This window comes from Erythrolamprus reginae, chromosome 4 (genome assembly GCF_031021105.1).
Source record: "Erythrolamprus reginae isolate rEryReg1 chromosome 4, rEryReg1.hap1, whole genome shotgun sequence".
NCBI classification, from domain to species: Eukaryota; Metazoa; Chordata; class Lepidosauria; order Squamata; family Dipsadidae; genus Erythrolamprus; species Erythrolamprus reginae.
In genome coordinates, this window is record NC_091953.1 from 112,117,417 (window position 1) to 112,130,914 (window position 13,498).

General features: G+C 38.0%; 1 protein-coding gene across 1 annotated transcript in view; it reads left to right on the top strand.

Annotated features, from left to right (window-relative positions):
* The window catches only part of PCCA (propionyl-CoA carboxylase subunit alpha), a 326,677-nt gene that overhangs the window by 162,066 nt on the left and 151,113 nt on the right, over positions 1-13,498 (top strand). The window contains exon 17 of the mRNA XM_070751229.1: positions 7,817-7,927. Within this exon, the coding sequence (XP_070607330.1) occupies positions 7,817-7,927 (111 nt within the window). The remainder of the gene's footprint in view (positions 1-7,816; positions 7,928-13,498) is intronic.

Here is a 13,498-nt window from a genome sequence, read left to right on the forward strand (position 1 = left end):
TGGGCTTGCACGCATTAATCGCTTTTCCATTGATCCCTATGGGAAACATTGTTTCGTCTTACAATTTTTTCACCTTAAGAACCTCATCCCAGAACCAATTAAGTTTGTAAGACAAGGTATCACTGTATTTAGGATTTTATATTTGTAAGGTGTCTTGAGTCACTGAAACTGAGTTGGGTAGCAGCTTCTTGGATGAGAAGCGAAGTCTTCAAAGAAAAACTAGAAAGTCCAATTGCTTCTTGAAAAAGCAAGTTTGGGACAATCATGATCTGGATGACTGAGTATCTCCATAGACATGTACTTGTTTGCTTGTTTGGGCATACAATACATGTGTTACCTATAACAAATTATTTGAGTGAATCAGTATTTTTGATTAAATATTTTAGCTGCAGTTATCTGTATGACACTATCTTCCTGTTCATACCAGCCAAATATTCTTTCCAGCATTCATATTTATGGAAGAAAATAAAAGAACTTTTAATTGGGAAGTACATCTAAAGCACTATGTTCTTTCTGAGCCAACTCAGAAAACTCCAAGTGCCCAAGGAGCTGCTGATACAGTTCCACAGAGGAATTATCGAATCTGTCATCTGCACCTCTGTAACTGTCTACTTTGGTTCTGCAATCCAACAAGACAGACACAGACGTCAGAGGATAATCAGAACTGCAGAAAAAGCAATTGCTACCAACCTGCCTTCCATTGAGGACCTGCATACTGCACGAATCAAAAAGTGGGCGGTGAAAATATTTACAGATCCATCACATCCTGGACACAAACTGTTTCCACTGCTACCCTCAAAACGACACTATAGAGCACTGTGCACCAAGACAACTACTGTATCACTGCAAAACGGATAATTCCTTCAATACTGTCAAAGTATTTACAGTGTTCCCTCGCTTTTCGGGGGGATGCATTCTGAGACCGCCCGCGAAAGTCGAATTTTCGCGAAGTAGAGATGCGGAAGTAAATACACTATTTTTGGCTATGAACAGTATCACAAGTCTTCCCTTAACACTTTAAACCCCTAAATTGCAATTTTCCATTCCCTTAGCAATCATTTAGATTATTACTCACCATGTATATTTATTAAAGTTTATTAAAAAATATTTATTAAAGGCAGACAAAAGTTTGGCGATGACATATGACGTCATCGGGTGGGAAAAACTGTGGTAAAGGGAAAAAACCCCCAAAGTATTTTTTAATTAATATTTTTGAAAAACCGTGGTATAGACTTTCGGTGAAGTTTGAACCTGCGAAAATCGAGGGTTCACTGTACTTACTAGGTTTGCACTACTATTGCTGATCTCATCATTCCCATCACCTAATCTTCTCCGACTAATGACTGTATGACTGTAACTTTGTTGCTTTTATCCTTACAATTTATATTGATTGATTTCTAATATGATCGGATTGCTTATTTGTACCCAGACTATCATTAAATGTTGTACCTTATGATTCTCAACGAATGTATCTTTTATGTACACTGAGAGCATATGCACCAAGGCAAATTCCTTGTGTGTCCAATCACACTTGGCCAATAAAATTATGTTCTGTTCTGTTCTATTCTATTCTATTCTATTCTAGCTTTGAAATTTGTCATTCTCCCATTTCTTTTTCAAGCACTTTATGAAAGAGTTTCAAAATGTTTCAGTCTTTTTCTTTCCTGTGTTCTCCAAACGTATTGGGAATCTCCTGCTAGGCCAAAGTTGGCTTGTGACGTTTGCTTAAAGTGATTTAGAGGTGTAATTGATCACAGTTCCATCCTACCACAACCTGGCTTATTAATGCCACATGCATCTACAAGCAGATTACAAAGATGAACAGAGTTAAAAAGCCATTGAAGTTATTAAGTCAAATCTTCTCAGTGGCAGCATACTGTTCTGCTGTTCACTGTATTGCAGTTGAGATGGATAATTAGAATTGAAAAGTGTGTATTTATGTGAAGAACTAGGAAAAATGTGAAAAAAAATGAAATGAAATGGTAGATGCCTGTCTAGATACAATTCAACAACAGCCTGATTTAAAAATTTAGCATACTACAATATTTTTTAATTATTATTTATGCACTAACAATAGTAGTAGCATATAATACACATAAACGTCATCACTCTACTAAACAAATAATTCCCTCAACACTGTCAGACTTTGTACTAAATCTGCACTTCTATTCTACTAGTTTTTCTCATCATTCCTTTCACCCATTTCCTCCCATGTTGACTGTATTACTGTAACTTGTTGCTTATATCCTAAGATTTTTATTAATATTGCTTCTTCATTGCTTATTTGACCCCTATGACAATCATTAAGTGTTGTACCACATGATTCTTGACAAATGTATATTTTATTTTATGTACGCTGAGAGCATATGCACCAAGACAAATTCCTTGTGTGTCCAATCACACTTGGCCAATAAAATTATATTCTATTCTATTTATTACAAGGTGCTGAGGATAATGTACATGTTTCTTGCATCTTTATTTTTCTCTCTCTCTAGGACTATGAAATTTAAGACAAAGTAGTATAAATAAATTTTATTGTTGTAGCGATCAATCATAACAAGGTGGCACCACATAGCATGCAATAGGACAATTAGGTACATTGCCTTTGTAAATATTGCCCGTAGGCCATTGGCTGATCCAAGGTCACATCATGAAATGCAACATATTCCAGCTTACCAAGCCAAGGACTGTTACCAAAACAATTTGTTTGAATATAATTGGGCAAGGGGAGACTATCCAGGGGGAAAGGTGGGGGAAAGGGAAGAGTTAACCAAATGCTTTGGACATGAAAAATCAGATTCGGCTTTTCTATGCTATAACTACTTGGCTTTTAGTAAAGTATTCATTCATTAGGAATGGAGACAAGAGTTCCTTTTCTGACTGACCAAGTTGACACAGCTGACACACAAAATGGGTGAACAGTGCAGTCAGGCGGTAGGGAAAGCAAGTAGGATGCTTGGCTGCATAGCTAGAGGTATAACAAGCAGGAAGAGGGAGATTGTGATCCCACTATATAGAGCGCTGGTGAGACCACATTTGGAATACTGTGTTCAGTTCTGGAGACCTCACCTATAAAAAGATATTGACAAAATTGAACAAGTCTAAAGACGGGCTACAAGAATGGTGGAAGGTCTTAAGCATAAAACGTATCAGGAAAGACTTAATGAACTCAATCTGTATAGTCTGGAGGACAGAAGGAAAAGGGGGGACATGATCGAAACATTTAAATATATTAAAGGGTTAAATAAGGTTCAGGAGGGAAGTGTTTTTAATAGGAAAGTGAACACAAGAACAAGGGGGCACAATCTGAAGTTAGTTGGGGGAAAGATCAAAAGCAACATGAGAAAATATTATTTTACTGAAAGAGTAGTAGATCCTTGGAACAAACTTTCAGCAGACGTGGTAGATAAATCCACAGTAACTGAATTTAAACATGCCTGGGATAAACATATATCCATCCTAAGATAAAATACAGAAAATAGTATAAGGGCAGACTAGATGGACCATGAGGTCTGTTTCTGCCATCAGACTTCTATGTTTCTATGTTTCTATGCAGTGTTTGAAAGAACTGTATTTTAATATTTTTGGAATAATTATTTTCCATCTATTTTTCATAATCATTTTCACGAAATGTTATGTAGTAGATTTTAATTTTCTGCCTTTTCTCTTTAGTGCTATTTAAATAAAACAAAATATTTATTAAACATGCCCTTTTAAGATAGTCTTTCAAAGTAGCAGTCCTCAATTATCATTATACTGTTTTAAGTTGCTCCGAAAAGTGGATGTTTTCTCTTTTCACAACTGAAAACTGTGTGAATGAAGTTCTTTCGATTTCACTTAACTCAATTAAAATTCTCAGCAAGTTAAATATATTGAATTGTTTATCTACGGCAAGACATAGGACGCCAATTAAATTTACATGGAAAAATGCAAATTTGTGTTTTTGCGAATGTCAAGTTGACAGAAGCTTAATAATGTAAAAAGGACTAATCAACGCAGAATATGTTTAGTGTCAGTAAATATTTATATTGAATAATGTTTCTCATGAATGATGAGGTGCCACAGGCAGTTTATTCTCAATTTTACTAATTAAATTCTATGTCTCGGATCACCATGTTCTTACAATTTCTGTATCTTTTTCTACAGTATCCTTGTCATTATGTAGACTATGATGATAAATGGCATATGGGACGCCCATTCAAATTATTTTACTCCAATATTTAAACCTGATAATAAATTGCAATTTCTAATTTATTAAAAATTAATTTATTAAAAATTGCAATTGATCAGTTCCAATTCTGTTTAAACAGTAAAATGTAATACTGTATTTATTTAGCTGAAGACAAGAAGTTTATACCTTTGACTTTTCTGCTTTTCATTTTTATTTTATCGTATGCCACAAAGCCTAAAGTGATGAGACATTTTTCAGGAGAAACTTTGCTTACAAATTGCCAATTATCAATTTAAGCTGCAGGGTTGAGAAAAGAACTGCAAAAGGAGGAACAGATAGAGATACTAGTAGCCTTTCTTTCTTTGATATATGATGCTACTACAGGGTTGCTTGGCTTTCCTGTTTAATATGAAATAACTAGAGGAAAATTATGCAGAACTTTGGAGTTTGCTATTGTTAGGCAGTTGATATGTCATTGGAATTGTGCCTGGAATTAGCTGCTGAAAGAATATGAGCAAAGTGTAGTGCCAAAATACTCTTGGTCACTATGTTGCCTGATCTAAAAATGGATGAAAATGTCCTGTGTGTTTTTTTTAAAAAAATCTTTTTTAGAATTAAGAAATATGTATTAAAAAAAGAGAGAGAAGTTTAATTCTAAAAGTGCAATGAAAGATGTTGAGCTAATTCTAACCATGTTTTCACTTTGGAGCAAAATCAAAACTGGTAACACTTTTTCCCCCATCAATGTCTGTTTGTCTGTGCTCGTGTCTGTCGGTCTATCTAGTTTTGTGATTTTAGTCTCAGTTGCTTGGATTATTAAGTGTTTTTTTTTAAAGTACAGGAGGAAATATCATTGAAGGATGAATGTATAGTTCAGTGTGCATATAGGCTGGCCTTTGCTTGATCCTTTGAGAATGTAGGGATAATGTCTGGCTGATGTTTTTCAAGCAGCAGGTAACCAAGGGTGAACTCCAATAGGGGTCCATGTTTCTGTAGCCTCATAGTTATTCACACATATGGGGGACATCTTGTGAACTCTCACTGGGGTCAAGCTAAACTGCAAATCATGCGCTGAAATTTCTGAAGTCTTGGGTATGAAAACTCTCTGGTTGAGAACTGAAGTTCTAAATTTTCTCAGTCGGTTAAGCATCCAGATTTGGGCAAAAGAAAAACATATGCTCAGATAATTAATTTATATTATCGAAGCATTTTTATAATACAGGTAGCGACCGGTCAAAGTTACAAGGGCAATGAAAAAAAGTGATTTTGGGCTGTTTTTCATAGTTATGATTTTTGCAGCGTCCCCATTGATCACATAATCAAATTTCAGATTCTTGGCAATTCGTTTATGCTTCTAACCATTGATGTGTCCCAAAGTCATGTGATCACCTTTTGAGACCTTGTGACAAAAGTCAAGGGGGAAGCCAGATTCATTTGAATAAATAGGTCACTTGAATAAATAGGTAACCTATTTATTCAACTACAGAGACTCCCTTAATTATTTATTTTATTTTATTTATTTATTTGTTAGATTTGTATGCCGCCCCTCTCCGCAGACTCGGGGCGGCTAACAACAATAAAAAGACAATGTAAACAAATCTAATATTAAAAATAATCTTAAAAAACCCCAATTTAAAGAACCAATCATACATACAAACATACCATGTATAAATTCCATAAGCCTAGGGGAAGGGAAAATTTCAATTCCCCCATGCCTGACAACAGAGGTGGGTTTTGAGAAGCTTGCGAAAGGCAAGGAGGGTAGGGGCAACTCTGATATCTGGGGGGAGTTGGTTTCAGAGGGTCGGGGCCGCCACAGAGAAGGCTCTTCCCCTGGGTCCCGCCAGACGACATTGTTTAGTTGACGGGACCCGGAGAAGGCCAACTCTGTGGGACCTAACTGGTCGCTGGGATTCGTGCGGCAGAAGGCGGTCCCGGAGATATTCTGGTCCGATGCCATGAAGGGGCTTTATAGGTCATAACCAACACTTTGAATTGTGACTGGAAACCGATCGGCAACCAATGCAGACTGTGGAGTGTTGGAGTAACATGGGCTTTATGGCAAGAAAGCTCATGAAACGTGGCAAAACTCATCATATATATCTCAGTTAACAACAGAAATTTGGGCTCAATTGTGGTCGTAAGTCAAGGACTACCTGTATTGCTATTGAAAGTCATCTTGTAATTCCATTCATTGAATAAGTGAACATTAAGTATACCAGTAATTCCCCCAAATTCCAAATAGCACTAACATTAGCATATTCCAGTGTCTAGGACAGAAGTTCTTGAGGACAATTATAAAATATTTCCTCCTAAACTTAAGATGTGCTCTTGTGGAGAAGGGTCCCTTGAATCCATAGTTCAGTGGTCCCAAGCTTTTCCCCACCAGGGACGATTTTCAGGAAAAGACAGTTTTTTCCACAGACCAGATGACGATGAGGGGGATGGTTTTGCACACAACCTAGATCCCGTCCATGCACAGCTGCAGCTTCTCTGCAGTTTCACAATTTTGAGGGTGGGGGGTGCTTTCAAGTTAGTTTTTGACTCGTGGCAATTGAAGAAGTTCCTGAAGTTTTCTTGTCAAAATTTTTTCAAAAGTGGTTTGCCATTGTTGCCTGTTTATTATTATTATTATTATTATTATTATTATTATTATTATTATTATTCTGCATTGGTTGCCGATCAGTTTCTGGTCACAATTCAAAGTGTTGGTTATGACCTCTAAAGCCCTTTATGGCACCGGACCAGAATATCTCCGGGACCGCCTTCTGCCGCACGAATCCCAGCGACCAGTTAGGTCCCACAGAGTTGGCCTTCTCCAGGTCCCGTCAACTAAACAATGTCGTTTGGCGGGACCCAGGGGAAGAGCCTTCTCTGTGGCGGCCCTGACCCTTTGGAACCAACTCCCCTCAGATATCAGAGTTGCCCCCACCCTCCTCGCCTTTCGTAAGCTCCTTAAAACCCACCTCTGTCGTCAGGCATGGGGGAATTGACATTTTCCCTCCCCCTAGGCTTATAAAATTTGTGCATGGTATGCTAGTATGTATGATTGGTTTCTAAATTGGGGTTTTTAAAATTAACTTAAATATTAGATTTGTTTACATTGTATTATTATTGCTGTGAGCCGCCCCGAGTCTGCGGAGAGGGGCGGCATACAAATCTGATTAATAAATAAATAATAAATAATATTAATTACATTTGTATGCCACCCCTTTCCTAGACTCTGGGCGGCTCACAACAGTAATAGAAAAAACAATGTACAATACAAATCTAATAATTAAAACTAAAAACCCATAATTTAAGAAAACATACACACAACATACCATACAGAAACAGTATAGGCCTGGGGAAGTTATCTCAGTTCTGTTTAGGAGTGAGAGTGACTGGCCCATGATCACCCAATTTGGATGTAACTAAGGTGGGGATAAAGCTCACTGTTTTGTGATTTCTAGCCCACTATACCATTATATTAAATACTGTTATTGACATTAAACACTATTGACATTAAAGCTCATTTATTCAGGGATTTCTCATCTAGAGATTTTGTGTGTGTATGGAGGGAATGTTTTGACTTGTCAATTCAAATATCATTTAGTGTATGTTCTCTGTCTGCTAATCTAATGGGTGTAAATGTTTTATTTTCAGGTGTTACTCATAATATAGCATTGCTACGTGAAGTAATAAAGCATCCACGCTTTATCCAGGGAGACATCAGCACAAAGTTTCTTCCTGAGGTGTATACTGAAGGCTTCAAAGGTGAAGGAGAACTCTCTTGGAACTAAATATGTGAAATAGCCTTCCTTCCTTCCTTCCTTTCTTCCTTCCTTCCTTCCTTCCTTCCTTCCTTTTCCTTCCTTCCTTTTCCTTCCTTCTCTTCCTTCCTTCCTTTTCCTTCCTTTTCCTTCCTTTTCCTTCCTTCCTTCCTTTTCCTTCCTTCCTTTTCTTTCCTTTTCCTTCCTTTTCCATCCTTTTCCTTCCTTTTCCTTCCTTCCTTTTCCTTCCTTCCTTCCTTCCTTTTCCTTCCTTCCTTCCTTTTCCTTCCTTTTCCTTCCTTTTCCTTCCTTCCTTTTCCTTCCTTTTCCTTCCTTCCTTTTCCTTCCTTCCTTCCTTCCTTCCTTTTCCTTCCTTTTCCTTCCTTCTTCCTTTTCCTTCCTTCCTTCCTTCCTTCCTTTTCCTTCCTTTTCCTTCCCCTTCCTTCCTTTCTTCCTTCCTTTTCCTTCCTTTTCCTTCCTTTTCCTTCCTTCCTTCCTTTTCCTTCCTTTTCCTTCCTTTTCCTTCCTTCCTTTTCCTTCCTTTTCCTTCTTTTCCTTCCTTCCTTCCTTTTCCTTCCTTTCTTCCTTCCTTTTCCTTCCTTTTCCTTCCTTCCTTCCTTTTCCTCCCTTCCTTTTCTCCCTTCCTTCCTTTTCCTTCCTTCCTTTTCCTCCTTCTCCTTCCTTTTCCTTCCTTCTCCTTCCTTCCTTCTTCCTTCCCTCCCTCCTCCCTCCCTCCTCCCTCAACCTACAACCTACCTACCTACCTGTTTGGAATGTTCGGGTTTCCCCCCATGTATCGAGAGTGCTATTGTGACCTTTTGACAAGATCACATTCATCATCTTCAGGCGTGTCCTGGGCTTTGAGCTGTAGATGAGTGTGATCTCGTCGAAATGTCACAAAAACACTTTCAATAGATGGGGAAAAACCCGAACACACCAAATACATACCTATACCCGTGAAAATCTACGAAAACAACACACTCTCCTTCCCTCCCTTCCTCTCTCCCTCCGCTCCCTTCACAAAAAAGTTTCTAATTTTATAGAGTCTTCTTTCTTAACTTCTAATTTTTGAGTTTTAATCTGGTTAAATTAAAGTTTTGTTAACATTGAAGGGGATTCAAATAGATGTTAACAGTCTAATAACGTGACCATGTTGTAAAGTAAAACACATTTGGAAAAGGCCTGATTTTTGCATAACAAAGTCTGTGTGTTTTTCAAAAGGAGGAAGAAAATCCTTGCTTTATTTTACTCATTTTAACAAACTCTTTAAGTGGCGTACTACTGCTTGAAATGGATTTATGCTATGTTCTATGAGTTCAAAAACTTGATTCTGAAAAATAAAATTTACATCATTGAATTTCCAAATAATACAGCCTTTTATGTCTAGTGAGCATTTAGTGTGATTCCATTTAATTCTTCCATTAACCATAGGAATAAAGGAATATGAGAAACCATAAAGTACTTGCATTCGGTTTTGAGCGTGGGAGATCCTGTTTCCCATTGACACAAACTGAATTGTCAATTTAAAATATAATTTTATTATCCTTGCTTTTTTATCAAGTTAAAAACTTTAAAGTCAATTCTATTCTTTTTATGCTTGAACTACAATTCCTGCTTATGGTAGTTAAGCTGATAAGCTTGGATAATACAAAGTGCACATGTGTTGGGAGGGAAATAAGATTTTTGCAATTCAAGGTTCAATGAAATAAATATTGCTTTTTAACAATGTATTTTAATTCTATGAAATGTCTTGACAGCTTTCCTATTAACCTCTGCTGGCAATTTTTAATTATTTTTTTTACTTGGAGTGAAATACTTGACACATATTCAGACTAATTTTCAAGTAAACATGTTCCTTTTTATCAGCACAAAACATTAACATAGAAAAGGGAAGAGTAGAATTATTTACTTGTTAACCATCGAAGAATGAGAGCTGCAGCTCTACAGCTATAGAATTTCTTGCCTATAAGCAATAAAATTCCATGTACTTGAAGCAAATGAAGACTTTCTCTTCTTTTTCTTTTCTGAAATGTCCAACTCATCCAAAATATTGTACTAGTATTGATAGAGATTTTTTTTGGTAAACTAGCCTATTTTTGAATAAATAAGTGGAAGAGGCCTTCATCATATGTTGGTTTAAACAAAATTATCTTCATGGATCAAGGCTTTTGAGTCCAACTTTGTTAAATCAGGCTTTTATTCATCCTCAATACTCAAAATCTTCAGGCAAAACAACCCAGAGGTAGAGGATATAGAGAGGCAAACAGACTTTGAGTTCCGCTTCCAGATTCTATATGTAGAATCTAGATATACTTTCACCCCTGCTCATTATCATAGCCAGAATCAATGGAAAGACTTGCAGGATATCCTACACTTCTATTGGCCATCCTGGTTGAAAGGGTCTATCCCTGTGATTCTGTAGAGATGGGGAAAACTCTGGGCATATCCTTCTCTGCTGTTATTTTTATAGATACATTCAAACAAAATTTATCTTCCTGATTAATAGATATCCTGTCCGTTCAGACATCGTTTATCTTCACTGTTTATCACCTTTTATCTAAAGATGGATGGATTGTAGTCACAGCACAGATAACTAGATGCTGCGCAGCAGCACTAAAGATTCTAAGGAACCTGATGAATAATCCATTATAGCTATTTTACACAATGTACCAAATCTTTTGGTGTTATCACCTTCTTGCTTTTTAATGTCTACAGATAATGACTACAGGCCTTCACAGTTTAAGGACTACTATTATATTATAGCTTAAGCTGTGTTCTTTATGTACAGTTGACAGACAGGATGCTAAATTATGATTTCAACATAGATTTTATTTGTTATTTGTTATTATTTTATTTTAGAACTTTAAACTAGATACCCATTGAATATTTTTAATTGTACTGGTCTTTGACTGTAATAAACATTTGACATGTCATGACAGCTATTAAGGAACCAAAAAATATACATATAAGATATGTTATATGTATACAGTGATACCTTGTCTTACGAACTTAATTGGTTCCGGGACGAGGTTCGTAAGGTGAAAAGTTTGTAAGACGAAACAATGTTTCCCATAGGAATCAATGGAAAAGCGATCAATGCGTGCAAGCCCAAAATTCACCCATTTTGCCAGCCCAAGCGCCCATTTTTGCGCTGCTGGGATTCCCCTGAGGCTCCCCTCCATGGGAAACCCCACCTCCGGACTTCCACTCTGTTATCCAGGTGACAATGCTTGACCAGATTAGTTACCACATGCCTCATAGAAACAGAAACATAGAAGACTGACGGCAGAAAAAGACCTCATGGTCCATCTAATCTGCCCTTATACTATTTTCTGTATTTTATCTTAGAATGGATATATGTTTATCCCAGGCATGTTTAAATTCAATTACTGTGGATTTACCAACCACGTCTGCTGGAAGTTTGTTCCAAGGATCTACTACTCTTTCAGTAAAATAATATTTTCTCATGTTGCTTTTGATCTTTCCCCCAACTAACTTCAGATTGTGTCCCCTTCTTCTTGTGTTCACTTTCCTATTAAAAACACTTCCCTCCTGAACCTTATTTAACCCTTTAACATATTTAAATGTTTCGATCATGTCCCCCCTTTTCCTTCTGTCCTCCAGACTATACAGACTGAGTTCATTAAGTATTTCCTGATACGTTTTATGCTTAAGACCTTCCACCATTCTTGTAGCCCGTCTTTGGACCCGTTCAATTTTGTCAATATCTTTTTGTAGCTGAGGTCTCCAGAACTGAACACAGTATTCCAAATGTGGTCTCACCAGCGCTCTATATAAGGGGATCACAATCTCCCTCTTCCTGCTTGTTATACCTATAGCTATGCAGCCAAGCATCCTACTTGCTTTACCTACCGCCATTTTATATGCACCTGCATAGAACCTAATTGTTGCACATTGTTTGAGGATTAATATCAGAAATATAACTCTCAGTCAGGAAATAAATATTGAAACACTGCTAAATAAACAAACAAATAAATGAAATTAAATGAAACCATCAGAATAGAGCCCTTAATTTCTCTGGTTAATTACTCTTGATCTGATACCAGTATTACTGTTAATAATACTGTTCCCATCTTCCCATTTCTCTATTAGTCTGTGATTTCTACTTTGGAAGGAAAAAAAATACATGTGTTGCCTTTATTTCTATGTGATAGTCTTCCATATGCCCTAATGCACTCCCTAATCCTCCTAACCCTAACCTCTCAGTTACCTGTCCTCAATCTAAACATACCCATTACTTTTATCAGTGTTCTGTCGGGCTCTCTGGTAGACTCCTCCCAAAAATTCACAGGTACAAATTTCACACACACACACGTTTGAAAATTCAAAACAATGTTCTTTCTAATGAAAATTCACTTAAACTAAGCCCTCTTTGTGTATAGCAAAGAGCACGCGTCTCCAACCAAACTGCTAATTTGTACAAGTCCCTTATCAGTTCTGTGATACTTAGCTTGCAGCTGGGAGGCAATTCACAGTCCTTCTTCTTTCACAAAGTGAAACACACTTTGCTCTGGTTTAGTTTCAAAGCAGGGAACAATCAGCACACAAAAAGTCAAAGTCAGTAAAGCAGTCACGAAACACAAGGATCAGATAATCCTTCACAATGGCCAAACCCACAGGCTGCTATTTATAGCAGCCTCACTAATTGCCACAGCCCCACCCAACCACAGGTGGCCTCATTTTCTTTGATAATAATCTCTCAGTTGTTGTTGCCTATTTATTTATTTATTTATTACTTGGACTTGTATGCCGCCCCTCTCCGAAGACTCGGGGCGGCTCACAACAAGTAAAAACAGTCACAACAATCCAATTAATTAAAATATTTAACGATTTAAGAAAAACCCCACGTAGTAGCAAACACACACACAAGCATACCATGTATAAATTAACATGCCCAGGGGAGATGTTTAGTTTCCCCATGCCTGACGGCAAAGGTGAGTCTTAAGGAGTTTTCGGAAGGCAGGAAGAGTAGGGGCAGTTCTAATCTCCGGGGTGAGTTGGTTCCAGAGAGCCGCCGCCGCCACAGAGAAGGCTCTTCCCCTGGGACCCGCCAACCGGCATTGTTTAGTTGACGGAACCCGGAGAAGGCCCACTCTGTGGGACCTAATCGGTCGCTGGGATTCGTGCGGCAGGAGGCGGTCTCGGAGATATTCTGGTCCGATGCCATGAAGGGCTTTAAAGGTCATAACCAACACTTTGAATTGTGACCGGAAATTGATCGGCAGCCAATGCAGACTGCGGAGTGATGGTGAAACATGGGCGTACCTAGGTAAGCCCATGATTGCTCTCGCAGCTGCATTCTGCACGATCTGAAGTTTCCGAACACTTTTCAAAGGTAGCCCCATGTAGAGAGCATTACAGTAGTCGAACCTCGAGGTGATGAGGGCATGAGTGACTGTGAGCAATGAGTCCCGGTCCAGATAGGGCCGCAACTGGTGCACCAGGCGAACCTGGGCAAACGCCCCCCTCGCCACAGCTGAGAGATGGTTTTCTAATGTGAGCTGTGGATCGAGGAGGACGCCCAAGTTGCGGACCCTCTCTGAGGGGGTCAATA